The sequence below is a fragment of the Cydia fagiglandana genome, chromosome Z (assembly GCF_963556715.1).
Source record: "Cydia fagiglandana chromosome Z, ilCydFagi1.1, whole genome shotgun sequence".
Taxonomy (NCBI): domain Eukaryota; kingdom Metazoa; phylum Arthropoda; class Insecta; order Lepidoptera; family Tortricidae; genus Cydia; species Cydia fagiglandana.
In genome coordinates this window covers 6,213,345-6,231,024 of record NC_085959.1, presented here as the reverse complement: position 1 = coordinate 6,231,024, position 17,680 = coordinate 6,213,345, and the positions used below count along the sequence as shown (strand labels likewise).

Sequence of the window (17,680 nt, the reverse complement as noted above, 5' to 3'; positions counted from 1 at the left end):
TCTTCGTCGACTGGCGCAATTGGTGTTGCTGTGCTATGCAAATTTTAATTGAGTAGGCGGTTTCGGTGTGACCGGTTAAATTTAAGTTGCAATCGATTTTATTGTTTTTATTCTATAAATTATATTGTTCATCGTCTTCTACAAGATTTTCTTGTATAAATAAGTAAGTGTAATTACATGTTCAGGGCTATAACCGCGAAAATCGAAGTTCGTAAATTGCGGGGATTTTTCCCTGTCACTCTAATTACGCCTTCATTGGAGTAAAAGAGAAAGATCCCCACATTTCGGTTTTCGCGGTAGCCGCTCTGTACCCTAAAAACGGAACCCTGTTCTGCAAGTTTACAAGTTTACCTTCTCCTTGGCATCTAAGAACAAATTTAAGTTAATACACACCTACAGGGTTTCTCAAGGGTTTTATTGTATTAGAAAGGATTTAGGATTTTGTTTACTTTTCTCGAAGCAATCTCGGAGTTATTATACTATTATTTTCGAGTGTGGTGAAGAGGTCGGCGATACTGCCATTTGAGAGTGGTTGATTCGCTTACTAGCCGTTTTGGGCAATATCAGGTAGATGGCGTTGTACCAAGCTGCCAGCGTAAATATAGATGGTCAAGCAAATCTTATCAGTAGAAAAAGGCGCGAAATTCAAATTTTCTATGGGACGATATCCCTTCGCGCCTACCTTTTTTAAATTTGCCGCCTTTTTCTACTGACAAGATCTGCTTGACCAAGTATAAATCGACCGTAGTTATGCAGAAAACGACTACTTAACTCAATTTTTTTATCAATGCAGAAAGCGACCAAAGCTTCTGTGTTAGGGTGTAAGTCACTTTGACAAAAATAAAAAGTTGGTCGCTTTCTACAGAACTACGGTCATTCTATCTTCTATGCCCACGCAGTCAAGTGCAAGTGTTATTTTGTACGTCAAACTTCTATGAAATTATGACGTATACATAACACCCTGCGTGGGCTATCAAATCCGCTGCAGACTTTTATTGGTGCGACCTATGATCTTTTATGCAAGATGACACATCCCAAAATTGAAGCACTCACCTTGTGTCATGTGGACAAGTTTGTCACAGTCTGCCTGACGCAAGCACGAAGGTGTAAACTGGCCAAGTCAAATCTAACCTGCTTTAAGATCTCACATTTTTTTAAAAATAACAGCAATTGTTATAGGTATCCAATAAAGCAAAGAAATAGAGTTTAATACTTGTTTATAATGTTATTTTGTTCCTATAAATACATATTTGGATTTTGTATAGAACTTGGCACTCATTTAGATCTCCATTCTTTTTGCGGCGAACCCCACAGCCAAGCATAATTTTTGTATTGAACTTGGCTCTCCTTTTTTACATTTATGTTTTTGATGGGATAATACTTTTCCACAAATAACGTGTATTAAGCAACAAAATGCCGACCTGCGTTATCCAAGAGAATATAACCACTACGTTTTATGCGTTATGTTGAAATGCTCAAATTATCCGAAGCGCAATAGTACATTTCGATGCTAGTGCGGAAGGTATGTCATTACTTCACGAGTACCGAGATATCTTGCCACGAGCCGCAGGCGAGTGGCAAGACTCGGGACGAGTGAAGAATGACATTTCCGCACGTGTATCGAACGACGTTTTTTAATACAGTTGCGAAAAAATAAGAAAAACATTGTTAATCATACACTAAACAAAAGTGGTAACAGTGACAGCTCGGTTAGACGTCGTCTTTAAGTATATTATATCTATGGGCGTTTGGCAGCTATTCCGTTCCATTCAGTCAACTTATTAAGAACGGAATTTTCAATATTGAATATTAAAAAATAAACGTGTTATAATGATGAAGAGGTAAGTAATTAAATATTAAATATGTAATATTTTTCGTATTCTTACATTAACGGTAGGTTTTTATGCTGATTACGACGTTTAAAGGAAACTAATATTAACACTCATCAATAAGTAGTCGTGAATTGGAACAAGTATAAATTTAAAAAAATTGGAAAAGTAAAAAGCACTAGTTCGAGATAACCAACTTTCCGCACGCTAAACAGCTACGTAAAGTAGCACTTTTTGAGCAACTGTATTAAAAAAAAATTACGAAGTCACATACTTATCATTCGTAAATAAAAGCTGAAACAATCCGTTTTTCTCTGGTGTCTAAAACTTGACTTGATTATGTTTTGATGAATTTTCAATGAATTTCCGAAAATGTCTAAAAATCAAATTAACAAGATACATTTTATTGATAAAAACAAAGAAAGCAATAAACAAACATAGTAAAACTTAAAAAAGCGGCCAAGTGCGAGTCGGACTCGCCCATGAAGGGTTCCGTATTATATTCTTTGGTTCCGTAGCAGCAAGTAACATAATAAAATTGCGGTTTACAATTTATGTCATATAAAATGTAAACCGCAAAACTAAAACTACTTACTAGATCTTGTTCAAACCAATTTTCGGTGGAAGCTTGCATGGTAATGTAAATGTTATAATGACATTTTATTGTATTGAAAATAAGTCAATTTGGGAATTTTGGAACAAAGACAATTTGAGATACCTATAGTAAAATAATTATGTAAAAGGGCATTATGATATTTGGTTGTAAGTTACAACTTGTAACGAAACGGAATCATTATTAATGTGCGGTTTCTCAAATATTTAGGTGGCGCCACTTCATGATAGCATGCATCTAAGGAACGCAATGATTAAATCCGCCAAAGGAAATCTGTTATTCAGAGAACTCCATATTTGACCTTTAATGTATTGGGTAGTAGGACAGGGTAAAACAAATACATTACACGTAACACCATTTATTATCAGACAGAAGTATATACTTAGACGAAGGCGTGGTACATGATAGCAATCCGAGCCGACTGGGCCTTAACAAAAATTCTGCCAAGCCAAAATAACCCCTCGGCTTCTAGTCAACTATATGGGGTGCTGATATAACGCAACTAGGGTTTGCAATCCGGATCCGAAATGTATGAAATTATCCGGATCCGCGGATCTTTCAATACATTTCAGATCCGTCATGCAAACCCTAAACGCAACGCACAATGACGCAACTGCGCAGCGACGCCAATTTCCTTAGCACTAACTATAATTCGTTTATTAGCATTAGAAAGAAGTACAAAGAAGGTAAGCGATCTTGACATGTATGTTAATTAAGAAACACTTTTAATTTTTTTTAAATTAAATATAAAATTTGCCGGAACTAATTTTAAAAATGTGTTTTTCAATTAAAAGACACATCAAGATTGTTTACCTTTTTTCTAATGCTAAAAAATGAACTATAGTCGCAGACTTTCGAAAGACGCTAGTGTGGGGTGGCCCTAACGCTACGTCTTACGTAGGCGAACAACGCGCGAACGCGGCGCGGCGCGGCGCGGCGAAATCAATCCTTTGATGCCCATAGAAGTGTCCTACGTAAGCGATCTCGTTGCGAACGCGGTGCGGCGCGATTTGCACGCGAATGTCAGGCGCAGGGGTCGGAAACCGGTATTAGCTCCATACAAAAATACCGGTATTATTTCGTTCTTTTTCGTTCTTTGGTTTATTATTTCACTGTTAATGGGACAATCTAATAATACAAACTCGTTATCTAAATACTTGATTCAGTCCTACGTAAAGAGCATAAAATAATTCAAAATATTGAGCTATTTCGGGGTTTTTTAAAAATACCGGTTCCGAGCCCTGGTCAGGCGGCGCGGCGCGGCGCGGCGCGGCGGCGGCCGCTTTCGCCGCGCCGCGCCGCGCCGCGTTCGCGCGTTGTTCGCCTACGTAAGACGTAGCGTTACACTCCTGACATTATAGTTCGTTTTTTTTATTAGCATTAGAAAGAACTCCACAGAAGCAAGCGTGCAGTTTTTATGAGGCTCTTTAATTGTTAATAATTATTGAATTATCTAATGTAGCATGGTCAATACATATAATTTACTTTAAATTATTACCGCTAAAAGTGCCGGATTTGGATTTGGAACCACAAGCTTACTTCTGCGAATTTATTTCTAATGCTAATAATAATATAGGTCCATAATTATCACTGATAATTAAATTTATCAGCATCAGCTACGATTCATAAGGTGGTATCAGGTATCATTATATTCTTCATATTGTCGGCTCAGACGCAAAGTAACTTACTATTAAATCGTATAACATTAATTTTTAATAATATAATAATAATACAAGCTCAATGAAATTTGATTCCATTGATAGGAATGCGCATTAAATCCGTTAATTGTGTGCATTTTAAAATTAAATATAATAATTGCTTTTTTTGTCGTGTCGAGAGACTTTGGGAAAACTTTTACTTGCAATAGGGTATTTGACTATATAATAGGTAGCTATTTAAAATAAATTATTATTAAAAAGTAGGTACCTAAACAATTATTGAAAAGGTAAAAGAATTATTTTATAGTAATAATCAAAATTGAAGACTGAAATAATATCTGGCTAGAGAATATCAATCTTCTAGAAACATTTTTTTGTTGCGTATTGGCCTTTTTACACGAGCATGACAACAGTCATTTAACTCATGTGGAGTGGAACTGACAGTTATCCCATGGCCATAAAGACAGTGACAGTCGACAAATACTAAAATTACGGTGAATTGTCAATGTCAAATAACAATTGTCAAGTTGGTATAACAAGGCCTCAGTCGTAACACAATTTTCTTGAACTATACTTGAACCGTTAAAATGTCACATTATTCGCTCATTTCTTTTAAAATCACTTTCGTAGCAAAAAGTATTGTACTTACATTGGAAATCCAAAGGTATGTTTGAGTTTTCCCGCCGCTCTCGAATTAGTACCGTTCGGAATGTGAACATAACTTAGGATATAATTATTTACTAATTTAGTGCTTTGTTACCAGTACGACAAAAAAGTTACAAAATAAATTACCAACCTGTTTGTGCAGCCAAGGACCTAAAATAAGTACTTTATTTTAATGACTGTAATATTCAGTCATCACTTATCTGAGAGCCCGTACCATAAGTCACTTACAGTGTCAAAACTGACATATACACTAACGTTTACGTAATTTACTTTCTATACATCTCGCTCGCACTAATATGCGAGTACGAGCGAGATGCATAGAAAATATCTAAGTTACGTTCTCGATAGCGTCTGTGTCAGTGCCAAACTGTGGCCTATTTTATAAAGCTACAAGTTACAATTTACAAGCGGGTCTTTTTTTAACGCTATATGTTAGAACGAGACTTCCGCTTGTAAATTGTAACTTGTAGCTTTATAAAATATGCCACTGGTGGTAGCCACAGGTACCTAGTCTAAAGTTAGTCACTTGACTCACTTGACTTCAATTTTACAATAAAAAACATTTGAATAAGTTTATTTAGGCCACATTGAATCAAAACCAAAATATCTTAAAATATCACTTGTAAAATAATGAGGGATTCTGTTATAAAAATGTGCATTGTCGCCACACTATGGCCAATTTGAAAAATTATAGGTTCACAAAATGTAAAAAAAACATGTAAATATTTTACTAAGGAATCCAAAGAGCTGTGTATATAAATAAACAAATAATATCAACACACATTCTGGTATTGTGCCTGACCCTGAAGTAATTCTAAATAATGACAAGCTTGCAATCGTTAAAATATTATAATGTCAATAAATTCTTCGTTGGCCAAGTGAAGTGACTGAAAGAAAATTGGAAACTACACAGTAGATTGAATATTCGAGAAACACATTTATGTCTATAAGTTTATTTAAATACTGATATCATCTACAAACAGTTACGATTATAATATATTGATTAAAACGGACATATTATGTTGAATAAAAAATAGCGAGATAGCGAACTTTAAAATCACTTGGTCTATCTATATTTAGTAGAAACTTTGTTCTTTATTGATAACAGTGTCTATTTCACGTTAAACGCGTTAACAGTTATATACGATTTACACACACTGTAGTATAAATAGCGTTTTGAATATTTTGTAGAATTTATTTATTATTTATATAATCTTTACCTTATCATGACGGATAAATATCTGGCCTGTATTTAGGTTTTTTTTTTAAATATGCCGAGAAGTTTGAAATGTTTATACAATAATTCAAAACACTATTTTATGTCGCACGAACAATAAAAAATAGAATATGCATTAATGCATCATAATACTGTCGGTCAATGACGGATTGGCACAAGTTAATTTTCTATAATTACAAATATAGGTCGAAAAATACATTTTAAATACTTTTAAATAAAAGGGATTGGTCTGAACGGACCGAAATATCTTTTTAATCACAATTTGTTTATGTAAATAGGAAAAATCTGTATAAATAGAAGCGTGCGTGACACGAGTTCATGTAGATAAATAGACTTGTGTTTATTTATTGAATATGGATTAATTTCTTATAACTTTTCAGTTTAATTAATTTTTCTTTATTAAATTCTTCCTGTCGTAATTTAATAATTAGACAAATAGCCATTTGCTCTGCAAATTCGAATACCCACGACACGTGCTTCTAGCCAAAGATCCTGACTTTATTTAAAAGACTTGAGTTTTACCACATACATAACAATATTCAAAGTACGTAGGAGGTTGACGATTCCAAAATTACTTCTCACATAGACTCATGTCTGCACTATAGACAAAACAATAGGTACTTATTATGTTAAAATCAAGCGCATTCATTGACGTAAACTAGGGACCACCTAAAACTTTTAACAAATATACAAGTTTTCAATATTGACATTAGTTAATGTCAGAAATCTTGTCCCAAGGTACCCCTAGTTACATGGCGATAGTACTACTAACAATTGCGTAATTTACAATTCGAATACTGGCTAAACCTTAAATAACTTAGATAATTTCGTTTTAATAGAACATCACAGTTAAATGATAAGAGGACTGGTTCGACGAATGCGGATCGCCCGAGAAATTATGTTAACTAACGTTTTTCTCTGAAGCGAAACTACCATTTTAAGGACTCTTTTAAAGTGTTTCCAGATCTAGCAAATGCGACGCTCCTTGATCACTTGACAATTCTCCGTGTTAATTTCTAGTTCGGTGTAACGCAGACAATACATTATAGAAAATTATTGAGGGCGCCACGTCCTACGTAACTGTCACGTTTGACGTGTGTTTAACGTAAAATGCTTAAACGTGGCACCAATTTAGTATGATTTTTTAGTTTTAATAATTTATTTCTACTATTTTATGTCGCACTATTTCCAGCTTCATTGTTTATTTGCTGGGCCAATAAGACCATACTATGATAGTGATAGTCATTGTCATGTGACAATGAAAATTGTCACATGGTGAAATGGACTAGCATTAATAAAAATAAAATGTAGTTCCAGGAAATCGGTATTATCAATTTATCAAACATATGAGCGATATGTGATTCGTCTCGCCTAGTCCTGTTAAGAAGCGTCCGTTTAAATCGGTAAGTAATTAATCAACTACTTTACAACATTATTATACCTACAGAATTTGTTAATTCCTAAATATGTAATTTAGAATAGAAATCGCTATTTACAACTTTAAAAAGTAGGTAGAACCGAGCGTCTGATCAGAACTGAGGATATTGCGTACTTTTAATCGAGATGACAGATGTCATACTAGTGTATTTTAAACTTTCAAAGGTATCGGTATCAATTGCCCTAATATTAAATTTTATTCTAATTTTGTAAAATAAATTAATATAGTAAAAAGCTTAAGCCGAATCTTTTAGGTTTGATATCATATCTTTCTGTATTAAACTGTTGGACCCCAAGATTTGGTCGTTTTAAATTTTTATTGTATGCTATAAATTATTTGTTTTTAAATGAACTCTGTGAAATTTATTTTATTTTAACTGTTGTTCTGTATTATGAAAATTGCAAAAAAAATTAAAACCCACATCCTCATGCTCGACATTTATACGTATAAAATAAAACCCTGTCTGTTGGCAACACTTAAGGATAGTTTTATGTTAGGATAAGTTATTTTCGTATACCTATTACATCTATTTTTCACATTTAATTTGAATGTAGTAGCTGCCAAATTGATCAGTGTGTTCCAAAATTTAGTAAATATGAAGCTTAGTTGCATTGCAAAATATAAGTAGAAGAATCTTAGAAACCATTTTAAATTTTACCACTAAGAATTAGTAATGTGCTTCATGTAAAACTATTTCGTGCGAACACATAGTTTACTCGTACTTGGGTATCATAAATAATAAATCGTATACAATTGAATATCTTGGCTTAATCACTATGCTATTTGGCTACATTTTGGTTTAAAAAAATACCCGTAGGACAATTATTTAGTGGAGCCGGAGTTAGCATGGATGGACTCTTATTGATTGGTGATAACGTTCAGTTTCGTATAAAAAATGTCAACATTCTAGTCGTAACTTATGCCGTTTTAACTCCGACTCGCACTTACAAAGTTGCTATTTATTATTGGTAAAAATGCTTAAAAATAAATAAACGTAACGTAGCGTTAATTAATATTATTAGATTAATACTTTACTCTAAATAGGTAGGTTCTCTCATACTAAAGTGGTAGTAGATCAAACAAAATATTCCATCATCACATCTTGTGATCCTTTAAGTTTTAGTTGTAGCGTTAATATTTATACTCTGTACGTATGTACATTCACTGTTGTCAAATACTACACAACTTTCCTACGGACTTCTATTACACCAAGTTGACAATTGTCATCTGACACTTGAGTAGTCATTTAAGTTCTGGGTCTCAATGAACATTAGTAACTAGAACTGTCGTTGCCAGCCTATCGACCAAGAAATGTTATGCGAATCGACAGTGTCAGATGTCAGTTGTCACGTTGGTATAACAGCGCCCTAATTTGAGTTAAGTAAATGAGAACTCTAACTCAATTATTATACAATACATGTTGCCCGTATAATTATGAGAGACGTGTTGGTAAACAAATTAACTTATTGACAGTGTACTTTCAAAATAATTAATAATATCAGTAAAGAAATAACTTAAACTAAGGAACAATTAATTAAGTATTTCAGTTCTTACGTATCTAAAGTTGAGATTATCGCGAACCGTCCCAAACTTATATTAAATATATAGATAACTCAACATCGGTGTGTATATTGTAGCCAAAATTTATATTAGATTTATTTTATAAAGCGTTAACTTACATAATTAAGCTCGATATATTAATTGAATGCTTCTGAAAATTCAGGGTTTGAGTACGAATAAATACAATTTACATAAGTTATACAAGTTCAATAATAACTACTTGTATAGTTATTTATGTTGTGTCAATCAATTAATCAATGAAAAAGGTACTACTATGATTTCAAAAGTTAACAATTTGTAACGCATATTTATGTGTATGTAAAATAAATAGTTTGATAAAAATAAGTACCTAAATATAAACCATTAGAACTAACTAAAATCCGCGCTCAAACTCCAAACCTTGGTATAAACAGACACTTTTACGGTTATAGTGAATATATTGTAAATGGCTACCTCTACTACATCAATAAAAATGCGTAAGATATCGCGATTTTATCTAATTTAGTTTCTTTATTCCAACATATCATTGCCTGAAGTCAAATTTAAAGTAACGATAAAGAAACTGTTTACAGATCTCTATTAAGAACCACTAGGAGTTTAAAAGTCTGAAGTGCGCATAGTATATTTATTGTTTTTCTTTCTGAATTTAGCCTGAAACCACTGAAATAATTCCGTGACAGTTTCAACAGTCTGCTTCAGCTCATTCCTGGAAATCCAGCTGGTACACTCTGGAGGCACTGGAATGACCTACATATGGAATCTAGAGGCACGGTGTATAATTTAAAGTAAAATAATTAATTGAAATTTTAATTGTATTTATTGTTGAATGTTGATTTTTAATTTTAATGTGATATTCGTGGTGTATATTTTTTAAGCATGGGTATTTTTTGCCTTTTTAATTGATTAACTTTCTTCTTCTTCAGTGGTTCCTTCAATGCTAAGAATCGTGACATCATCTCCTTCTGTTGAAGAGCAAATTCCTCCGTAATTCTGCATCTCACCAAGTGCATGGCCAAGTACATTTTAGTTATTGTTGTAAGATATAATCCCATCAAAATCATTACATGTACAAAAGTGCAAGTCTCGCAACGCTTCTACTACAAAAAAGTTTTGAGATGTAATGTGAAACCAAGTCGGTTATTTTAATCAGTGCCGGGGGGTGTTAAAACAGTATCAATGGGATATCTTTAATTCGTAATACATTTAATGACCGGGCCATAGGTATGCTAGAAGTACCTTAGAATTATGATGATCGGTGAGTGAGTGAGTGAGTGTGTCGAAACTAAGGAACTTTGACGTACAATCATTCTTAAACTACAAGTTCAGATTTAATGTTGTTGAGAATATATATAAAGCATGTTAAGCCCTATATGTCACTGAAAATTCAGGATTCTAGTTTCAGCCAGCACAAAATTACAGGCCGTCGAAATAGGCCTGAATCGCTTTGAGAAAATGATGGTACGGCCGTGCCTCTTTGTTTTGCTCGACTTGCGCGACTTGATAAAACGCCTTAGAAATAAACAATACTGGCACTGTTAAATTTGATATTTTTAATGAACTTAACTATTGTAATTTGACTATTTGTGTAAGGCAATGATATGATATTCTAAAGAAACTCAGCTCCCTCAGGTTATGTTAACTTACATGTATCATGTGATTGTGTCCCACAGTTTCTTTCATACGTTGCCTCATATTTACAATCATAATTACAATTAATTAAACTATACTCCTGTAGCTCACGTCGAATTGACAAAAGTTTTTATGTCCAAGTCTATTACGTTACCAATTACTTGTTTTGATGTAGATACTTTATTGTAACAAGATTTTTATAGTATTAGCATTACGATACAAGTGTGAAAAGTGGGACATTCGCAACGAGTGGCGATAAATTGGAACACGACCGAAGGGAGTGTTTTAAATCGACACGAGTTGCGAATTACCTTTTCGCACGTACCTATTGTACAGTGAAGTGTGAAAATATGTATGAGTGTAGACATCTTATTCAAAAATATGTCTCATAGTTCTTACTTCACTGAGATAAGAACCATGGGACATATTTTTGAGATGATTTGTGCACCCATATTTTTACACTTGAGTGTACAACGCTTAACAGTACAAATGACCCTTTAAATTTTAGAGCTCGTTCCCACTATGTCGGATGTCGTGGCGATTTTTAATCGTGTGTCGTTGCCGCTGTTCTCACTATGTCGGATGTCGGATCCGGATTTCAATCGGGTGTCGGCGGTACTGTTCCCACTAGTCGTCTGTCGTGCACGATCGCAGATGGCGTGTATTTTTCGAGTGGGTAGCGAGGCTTAGTACAAGATGAACGTCATCAAACTGCACAACGGGACTTAATCGCGGGGGTAAATCTTAAAACTTAAATACGCGATTAAGTCCCGTTGTGCAGTTTGATAATGTTTAATAATCGTGAAAGTTTAAATCAGTGGTAAGATGAACGTCGACGAAATGTTTGTGGTTTTGTATTATTTGCGAAAGAAACGATTAGAGGCAGTTAAAAAAAGGAGATATTGGGTACACCCAATTCTCAGGGAAAGATTTACCTTAGGAATATTTCTTTCCTGAACAAGTGCGGTCAAATCTTCAGAATTTATATTAAGTACAGCCATTATTACAATTTAGCAGCATAAAAACACAATACTCTCCTTCCGCGCCAAAATATGTTTGCGCAATGCGAGCGATCGCAACGACGCGGCAGCGACGCGCGGGTGTGTGAGGGGGTGCCGCGCGGGCGGCGCGGGCGAAATCGTTCCGACATCCGACAAAATGTGAACAGCGCTATATTCACTCGTACGCGAGCGAGACACGACACGATTTTTTTCCGGGCTGGGAGGGCTGGCAAAACGCACGACATTTTATGTCGTATCCGACACAAAATCGTTGTCGGACGAGTGTGAACAGCTTCATATAAAATGTTCTGCCAGTGGAACGTACGATTAAAAATCGCCACGACATCCTACATAGTGGGAACGAGCTCTTAATGTAGGTAGTTGTTGAAATTCCTTGTATAAATTAAAAAAATAAACGTGCCTAATATACCAAAATTTAAAGGGCCATATTATGTACTGTAAATGCCGTTTACGTGTGGCATTTCATTTTAAAATGAGAGGGTAATTTCGATTATAACTGGAGGATTTTTGGTTAGTACAAGTCTTAAATAATTATCATTGTCATTCCCACAAGCTCTGTCACTCTGAGATATTTGCAATTCCATTGGTAACAAAATAAACATGTACATCTCCCAACGTTCACAACCTATCCACAATTTGCTAACGAACTGCCATCCCTACTCATTCAGGCCATTAAAAAACTAACCGATGAAACCCGTAAAAGGATTGTTTTTTTTGGTGACACCAAATCGCCATAAACCGCAATTGTTTTGCGCGGGAGTTGCGATTCACAAACCAGACGCCTATTTTATTTACCATTCTGACACTATTGTCAGAATCTGTGTCTATACACCTGCCACATACAATTTTCTGTACATTTCCAGCAAGGCTAATATACAGTAGTCCCCTTTTTATCATCTGTCGCCATGCCTGTCACGTTCTAACAAGTATGAAGGTGCGAACGTAATGCATGACATGACAAATGACAAAAATGCGACCATGATATCCGTGCAGGTCGATATGTAAGAACAGAACAATAGTGTCAATGCGAGTACATACGAGTAACTTGTTGGACTACCAATGTACGGCGAATTGTCATTGTCGAGTGACAATTGTCATAGCGGTATAACAAGGGTCGGGGCAATAAATACCCTACACTTAACTTTCAGGATGGCAATCTCAAACATACCTAATATCAGAATTAGTATTCGTCTGAGTCTATGCGCGAGTACTCATCCTTTTCAAGAAGTTAGCTCTTTGCGCGAAGACTCTCGTAAGTAACATCTCAACAATCATGTTACGGTCATGTATAGTCACTATCATAGTTTGTAATGTCCGTGTATTGATGAGATGTAAGCGGTATAGCTGAGTAAATATAATTTGTATGGAATTTATTTCCGTGTTCTTATAACCCGGCAACCTTCAAATCAAGAGTGAACAGGCACCTTCTGGGCGAGCTCGCTCCATCGTAGGCCACGTCTACGCCTCGGCTAGTCTGTGGCCATGAGTAAGCCCATTCATAAAAAAAAAATGGCGAATCGGTACAATTTATGTTTTGTCAGCTATTATATTTGTAACACGCTTTTGTACCTCGATATGAGACATGATCTGCCTCATTTTCATCAAGTGTGTCAAGTCAATATGAGAACAGTTAGTTATTCTAACCTACCAGCATTAGTAATTAAATTTTGGAAGATTATTTAAATATATGTACATTACAGAGGATTTAAGCATACTGATAATACGGACAAAGATCCCATTTAATCCACAGAACGAAATCTCAGGCAGTAGTCTACCAAAAATTCCGTCGTGTAAAATCGAAATGGCTATCATTGCTCGGAAAATTCATTTATGACACCTTTTGCAGACTTTCCCACTACAACCAGGTTCATAAATGAGTCCTCGTGCGTATATATCAAAGGAAACAAATAAACTTTTAAAGATCTTTAGAAATCCGCTGAAGTATTTGATGGCATTTTCGAATATTTCGAAGAAATTATGTACATCTCTGTCACCTTAAAACACCATCGAATTTTCTGTTTCACAATGCCACTTCTACAAAAATATGCCAATGAAAAAAATGCGGAATACAAAGCTCAAATATTAACAGACTGGGTACGATTATATAGTCTGTGGGAAAGAGAAGAACAGGTATAGACGAATAAAGAATAAAGAATAGACGATGGTAAGTACTGACAGACCTATTGTTTAGAAAGAAAAATCGCGTCATGGGGCCTACACAAGTGAACAGTATAAAGAAAACGCCTATCCTTAGGCCCCCCCACATCTAGCGTCTTTCGAGCGTCGGCGTCTGGTCAGCGCTATGGAAAATGACGTCGCTGCGCAGTTGCGTCGACGTTGCGTCGATGTTGCGTCGAGCAGCGGCCATAGAGTTGTAGACGCCGACGATCGAAAGACGTTAAATGTGGGGGGGGGGGGGCTTACTTAAATAATGTAGGTACGGAAATGGTCACGTGTCGTTTCATATCCCAATACATTTTTACTTTTCAAATACCTACGAATAAAGAAAATACTTCTCAATCTTTAAATAACTAATGCCGGCCTCTCCACAAGTCAAATCTAAAGCCCCACTCAGACTAATAGGGAATATTAGGCAAAGCTCTGCGTAGGTGGCATCTTTGTGGCACATACAGTAAACAAACCACATTGACACATCACACGTCACGTTAATCACATGGCCTACCGTGAAACAAGAAAATCGAAATTTCATAATCTAATCTCTCTATCACTCTTGCATATTAAGAGGCAGATAACTAAATTTCCATTTTTGCGTTTACCGGTAGGCCCTTGTTAACAAACCGCCTTGATGCATCAATGTCATATTTTATTGTCTATGAAAACTTAACAAAAAACAGTTTAAGGCAGAGTATGTATAAGTTTAGTCTATGAATTTACTGAGTCGGTAGTGCTGCACTCTGGCGGCAGAACATTGCAGTAATATCCCCTATTCAAGAACTTCCATGCAATGCATTGCTAACGAATTCGGTCGGTCGAACAAATACGTAAAGATTCTATGTAAAGAAAATCGCATGCAAGTTTTTGGTTCGTGTAAAATGGGGCTTAATGTGTCCGTGCGACTGTGAGGATCAGAGTTGGACCAAGAAAAGTCTGCAGTACACGCAGTGCACGCCAAACTTCTATGAAATTAAGGATGTATAAATAACACTTGCACTGCGTGTGCTGTCAATCTCTGAAGACTTTTCTTAGTCTGACTCTATCAGCCTTCGCGTCGCTCATGTCACGGGCTCACGACCATCGGGGTTTCCGATGATGTTGACGAAAACTCACGGCGCGTTTCGGAAAATGAATTAGAGATGCACTAGACATGAAATAGTAAAGATATATGACGTTCCACGGCAAAAGGTACCTTATGGCACCTGGCAATTACGCTATTATTAACGCCGCTCCAATATTCAGCTGGGGCAATGGTACCTTTTGCCGTGGAACGTCACATATCTAGTGCATCTCTAATTCATTTCCCGAATCGTGCCGTCAGGCCAAGTATGTTTAATGCGTCTGCGCGACAGTGAGAATGACATTATCAGCCGTCGCCGGGCTATCCGGGCTGGGGGTGTCGTTGGGAAGCGGGCTGACGACCATAGGGTTCTCGATGACGTTGACCCGCGGCTTGCGGCGGACGAAGTCAGCGAGGCTGGCGGAGCGCCGCGGCTGGATCAGGGCTTCGATGTCGCCGCTGCTGTGAGATGTTGGTACACGGAAGTCAGTTGAGTGCGCCCTGAGGGAAATATAAAGTATAAATAAACATACTATACGATATAAGGGTAGTTTGGTAAAATTAAAAATTGCTTCCGTGAAAAGTACCGCGCCGGCGATCGACTCACGTGACTATATTTATCTCACCTGGCTTGCAGCACGGAGACCGGGACGGGCAGCGTTGGGCACTCGGGCAGTGACGAGGGCCGCTCGAGTCGCTTGCGCACGCGCGCGCGCACCGCGCCGGCGAGCGACTCACGTGACTATATCTGTCTCACCTGGCTTGCAGAACGGGCAGCGTTGGGCACTCGGCCAGTGACACTGGCCGCTCCAGTCTCTAGCGCACGCGCGCGCGCACCGCGCCTGCGAGCGACTCACGTGACTATATCTGTCTCACCTGGCTTGCAGCACGGAGAGCAGTATTGGAGGTTGCATATGTACTGCACTGGCAGAATATATTATAAACCTATTACTGTCTAATGTAATGTCAATATTTGAATATGTTTGAATAGAAAATATATTGATTCTACCCAAAACTAGCGTTGACTATCTGTTCCACTTATTCTGCTGGAGACCAGGACCCTGGTTCTTCTAATAAGCAGGACGGGCAGCGTTGGGCACTCGGCCAGTGACGCGGGCCGCTCCAATCTCTTGCGCACGCGCGCGCGCACCGCGCCGGCGAGCGACTCACGTGACTATATCTGTCTCACCTGGCTTGCAGCACGGCGAGCAGGACGGGCAGCGTTAGGCACTCGGCCAGTGACGCGGGCCGCTCGAGTCTCTTGCGCACGCGCGCGCGCACCGCGCCGGCGAACGACTCACGTGACTATATCTGTCTCACCTGGCTTGCAGCACGGAGAGCAGGACGGGCAGCGTTGGGCACTCGGCCAGTGACGCGGGCCGCTCCAGTCTCTTGCGCACGCGCGCGCGCACGGCGCCAGCGAGTGACTCACGCGACGCAGCTAGGCGCGGGCTCTGTGTAGTTGCTGAATCATTCTGGCTGTCTGTTGAAAGAAAATTCATAGGGTATAATATAACTCTGATAACTTAGGGATAAGTTCGCCTTTGTGCTGCATATTTATGTTTTATCTGTTGTAACCAATATTTCTTTATTTTCGTACAATAAAGTGTTTACTTATATAGGTAAACCAGAACTTTGGGAGTATTGTCAAGAGGGCGCTCGTTTTGAATTTTATATAGCAACAATTTGTATAGTGGGGACAATGGAAATTGGCCGATGATTTTTGTTTTATTGCGACAACTTTAATAAGTGCGAATCGGGCTTATTTTTCCTCACGATAACTAGCAAAGTGGCTATAGTTGCTTTTCGCGGATCACTAATATTATTGTCATCGAGCCATTTGACAATTGTTCCCTTCTTCCATTGAGTGTTAGGTGCTTTATTGACCTGAAAAGAAAGATATCTTGCGTTGTCCATGACAACACAGGCATTTTTGTCGAGATTGGGAATAAGTTTTTCTGTGACCCACTTTTTAAAATTATCTTTATTCAAGAACTCGTGGTAGTCACTTTTTTTTCTTTGTCATTATATGACAACAGTGCGTTTGGAACAAAAGCAATCCGTGATACCGATGCATGCGATACACCTAATACACAAATCAAATTATTACAAGACATCAACCAAATCGTGACGACCTGACTATAGTGACATTTGTCCATAAGTTTGAAACTTACCCGTCAATTCAGATGCTAATTTCGTTATGTTTTCTAATGGAAGAAATTCCTCTCCCGCACGTTTTTTCTTCCAATAAATAACTATATACACTATTTACAACTTTTTTCTCTGTAAAATCTAAAACTTTCGGCATGATTATTGCAGTCTAATAATAATTCACACGAAACTAGACAAAGCAATGTTTACATTGTCAATATTGACAACTATCATAGAGGGTAGATGTTGTCAATTATTAAAATTGTTGCCATTGCTAGAAATTAGTACCAACAAATTTCCGTAACATGGCGCAGCCTCAATAGATCCTGGTTCACCTATACCTTATAAACCACACTTTAAGGCCCCAGTACATAGTGGTGAAGGATGGGCCATGCCACACCGTCGCCATTGTTTACAGGGGGCTATGGTATACAATGGCGGACGACTGGCCGTCAGTTGTCAGCCGTGGTGGGCAATCGGGGAGTTGTCGGTTTTTTGGGCACACTTCAAAGGAATCGTGGCGTACCGGCCTGTGGTGTTCACACAGTTGCCATTGTTGTTTATTACACACAGCTTGAAATTTTGACCGCTTGATTAAATGTTGATAGCCCAAAATGTCATTACCGTGGAACAATGACGAGA

General features: G+C 37.3%; 1 protein-coding gene across 1 annotated transcript in view; it reads right to left on the bottom strand.

Annotated features, from left to right (window-relative positions):
* Positions 1-14,068: 14,068 nt before the first annotated feature.
* The window catches only part of LOC134679274 (adenylate cyclase type 5-like), a 367,970-nt gene continuing 364,358 nt past the window's right edge, over positions 14,069-17,680 (bottom strand). The window contains exons 31-32 of the mRNA XM_063538168.1: positions 16,208-16,370; positions 14,069-15,388 (exon numbers count right to left, since the gene is read on the bottom strand). Coding sequence (XP_063394238.1) covers positions 15,160-15,388; positions 16,208-16,370 — 392 coding nt within the window. The 3' untranslated portion in view covers positions 14,069-15,159. The remainder of the gene's footprint in view (positions 15,389-16,207; positions 16,371-17,680) is intronic.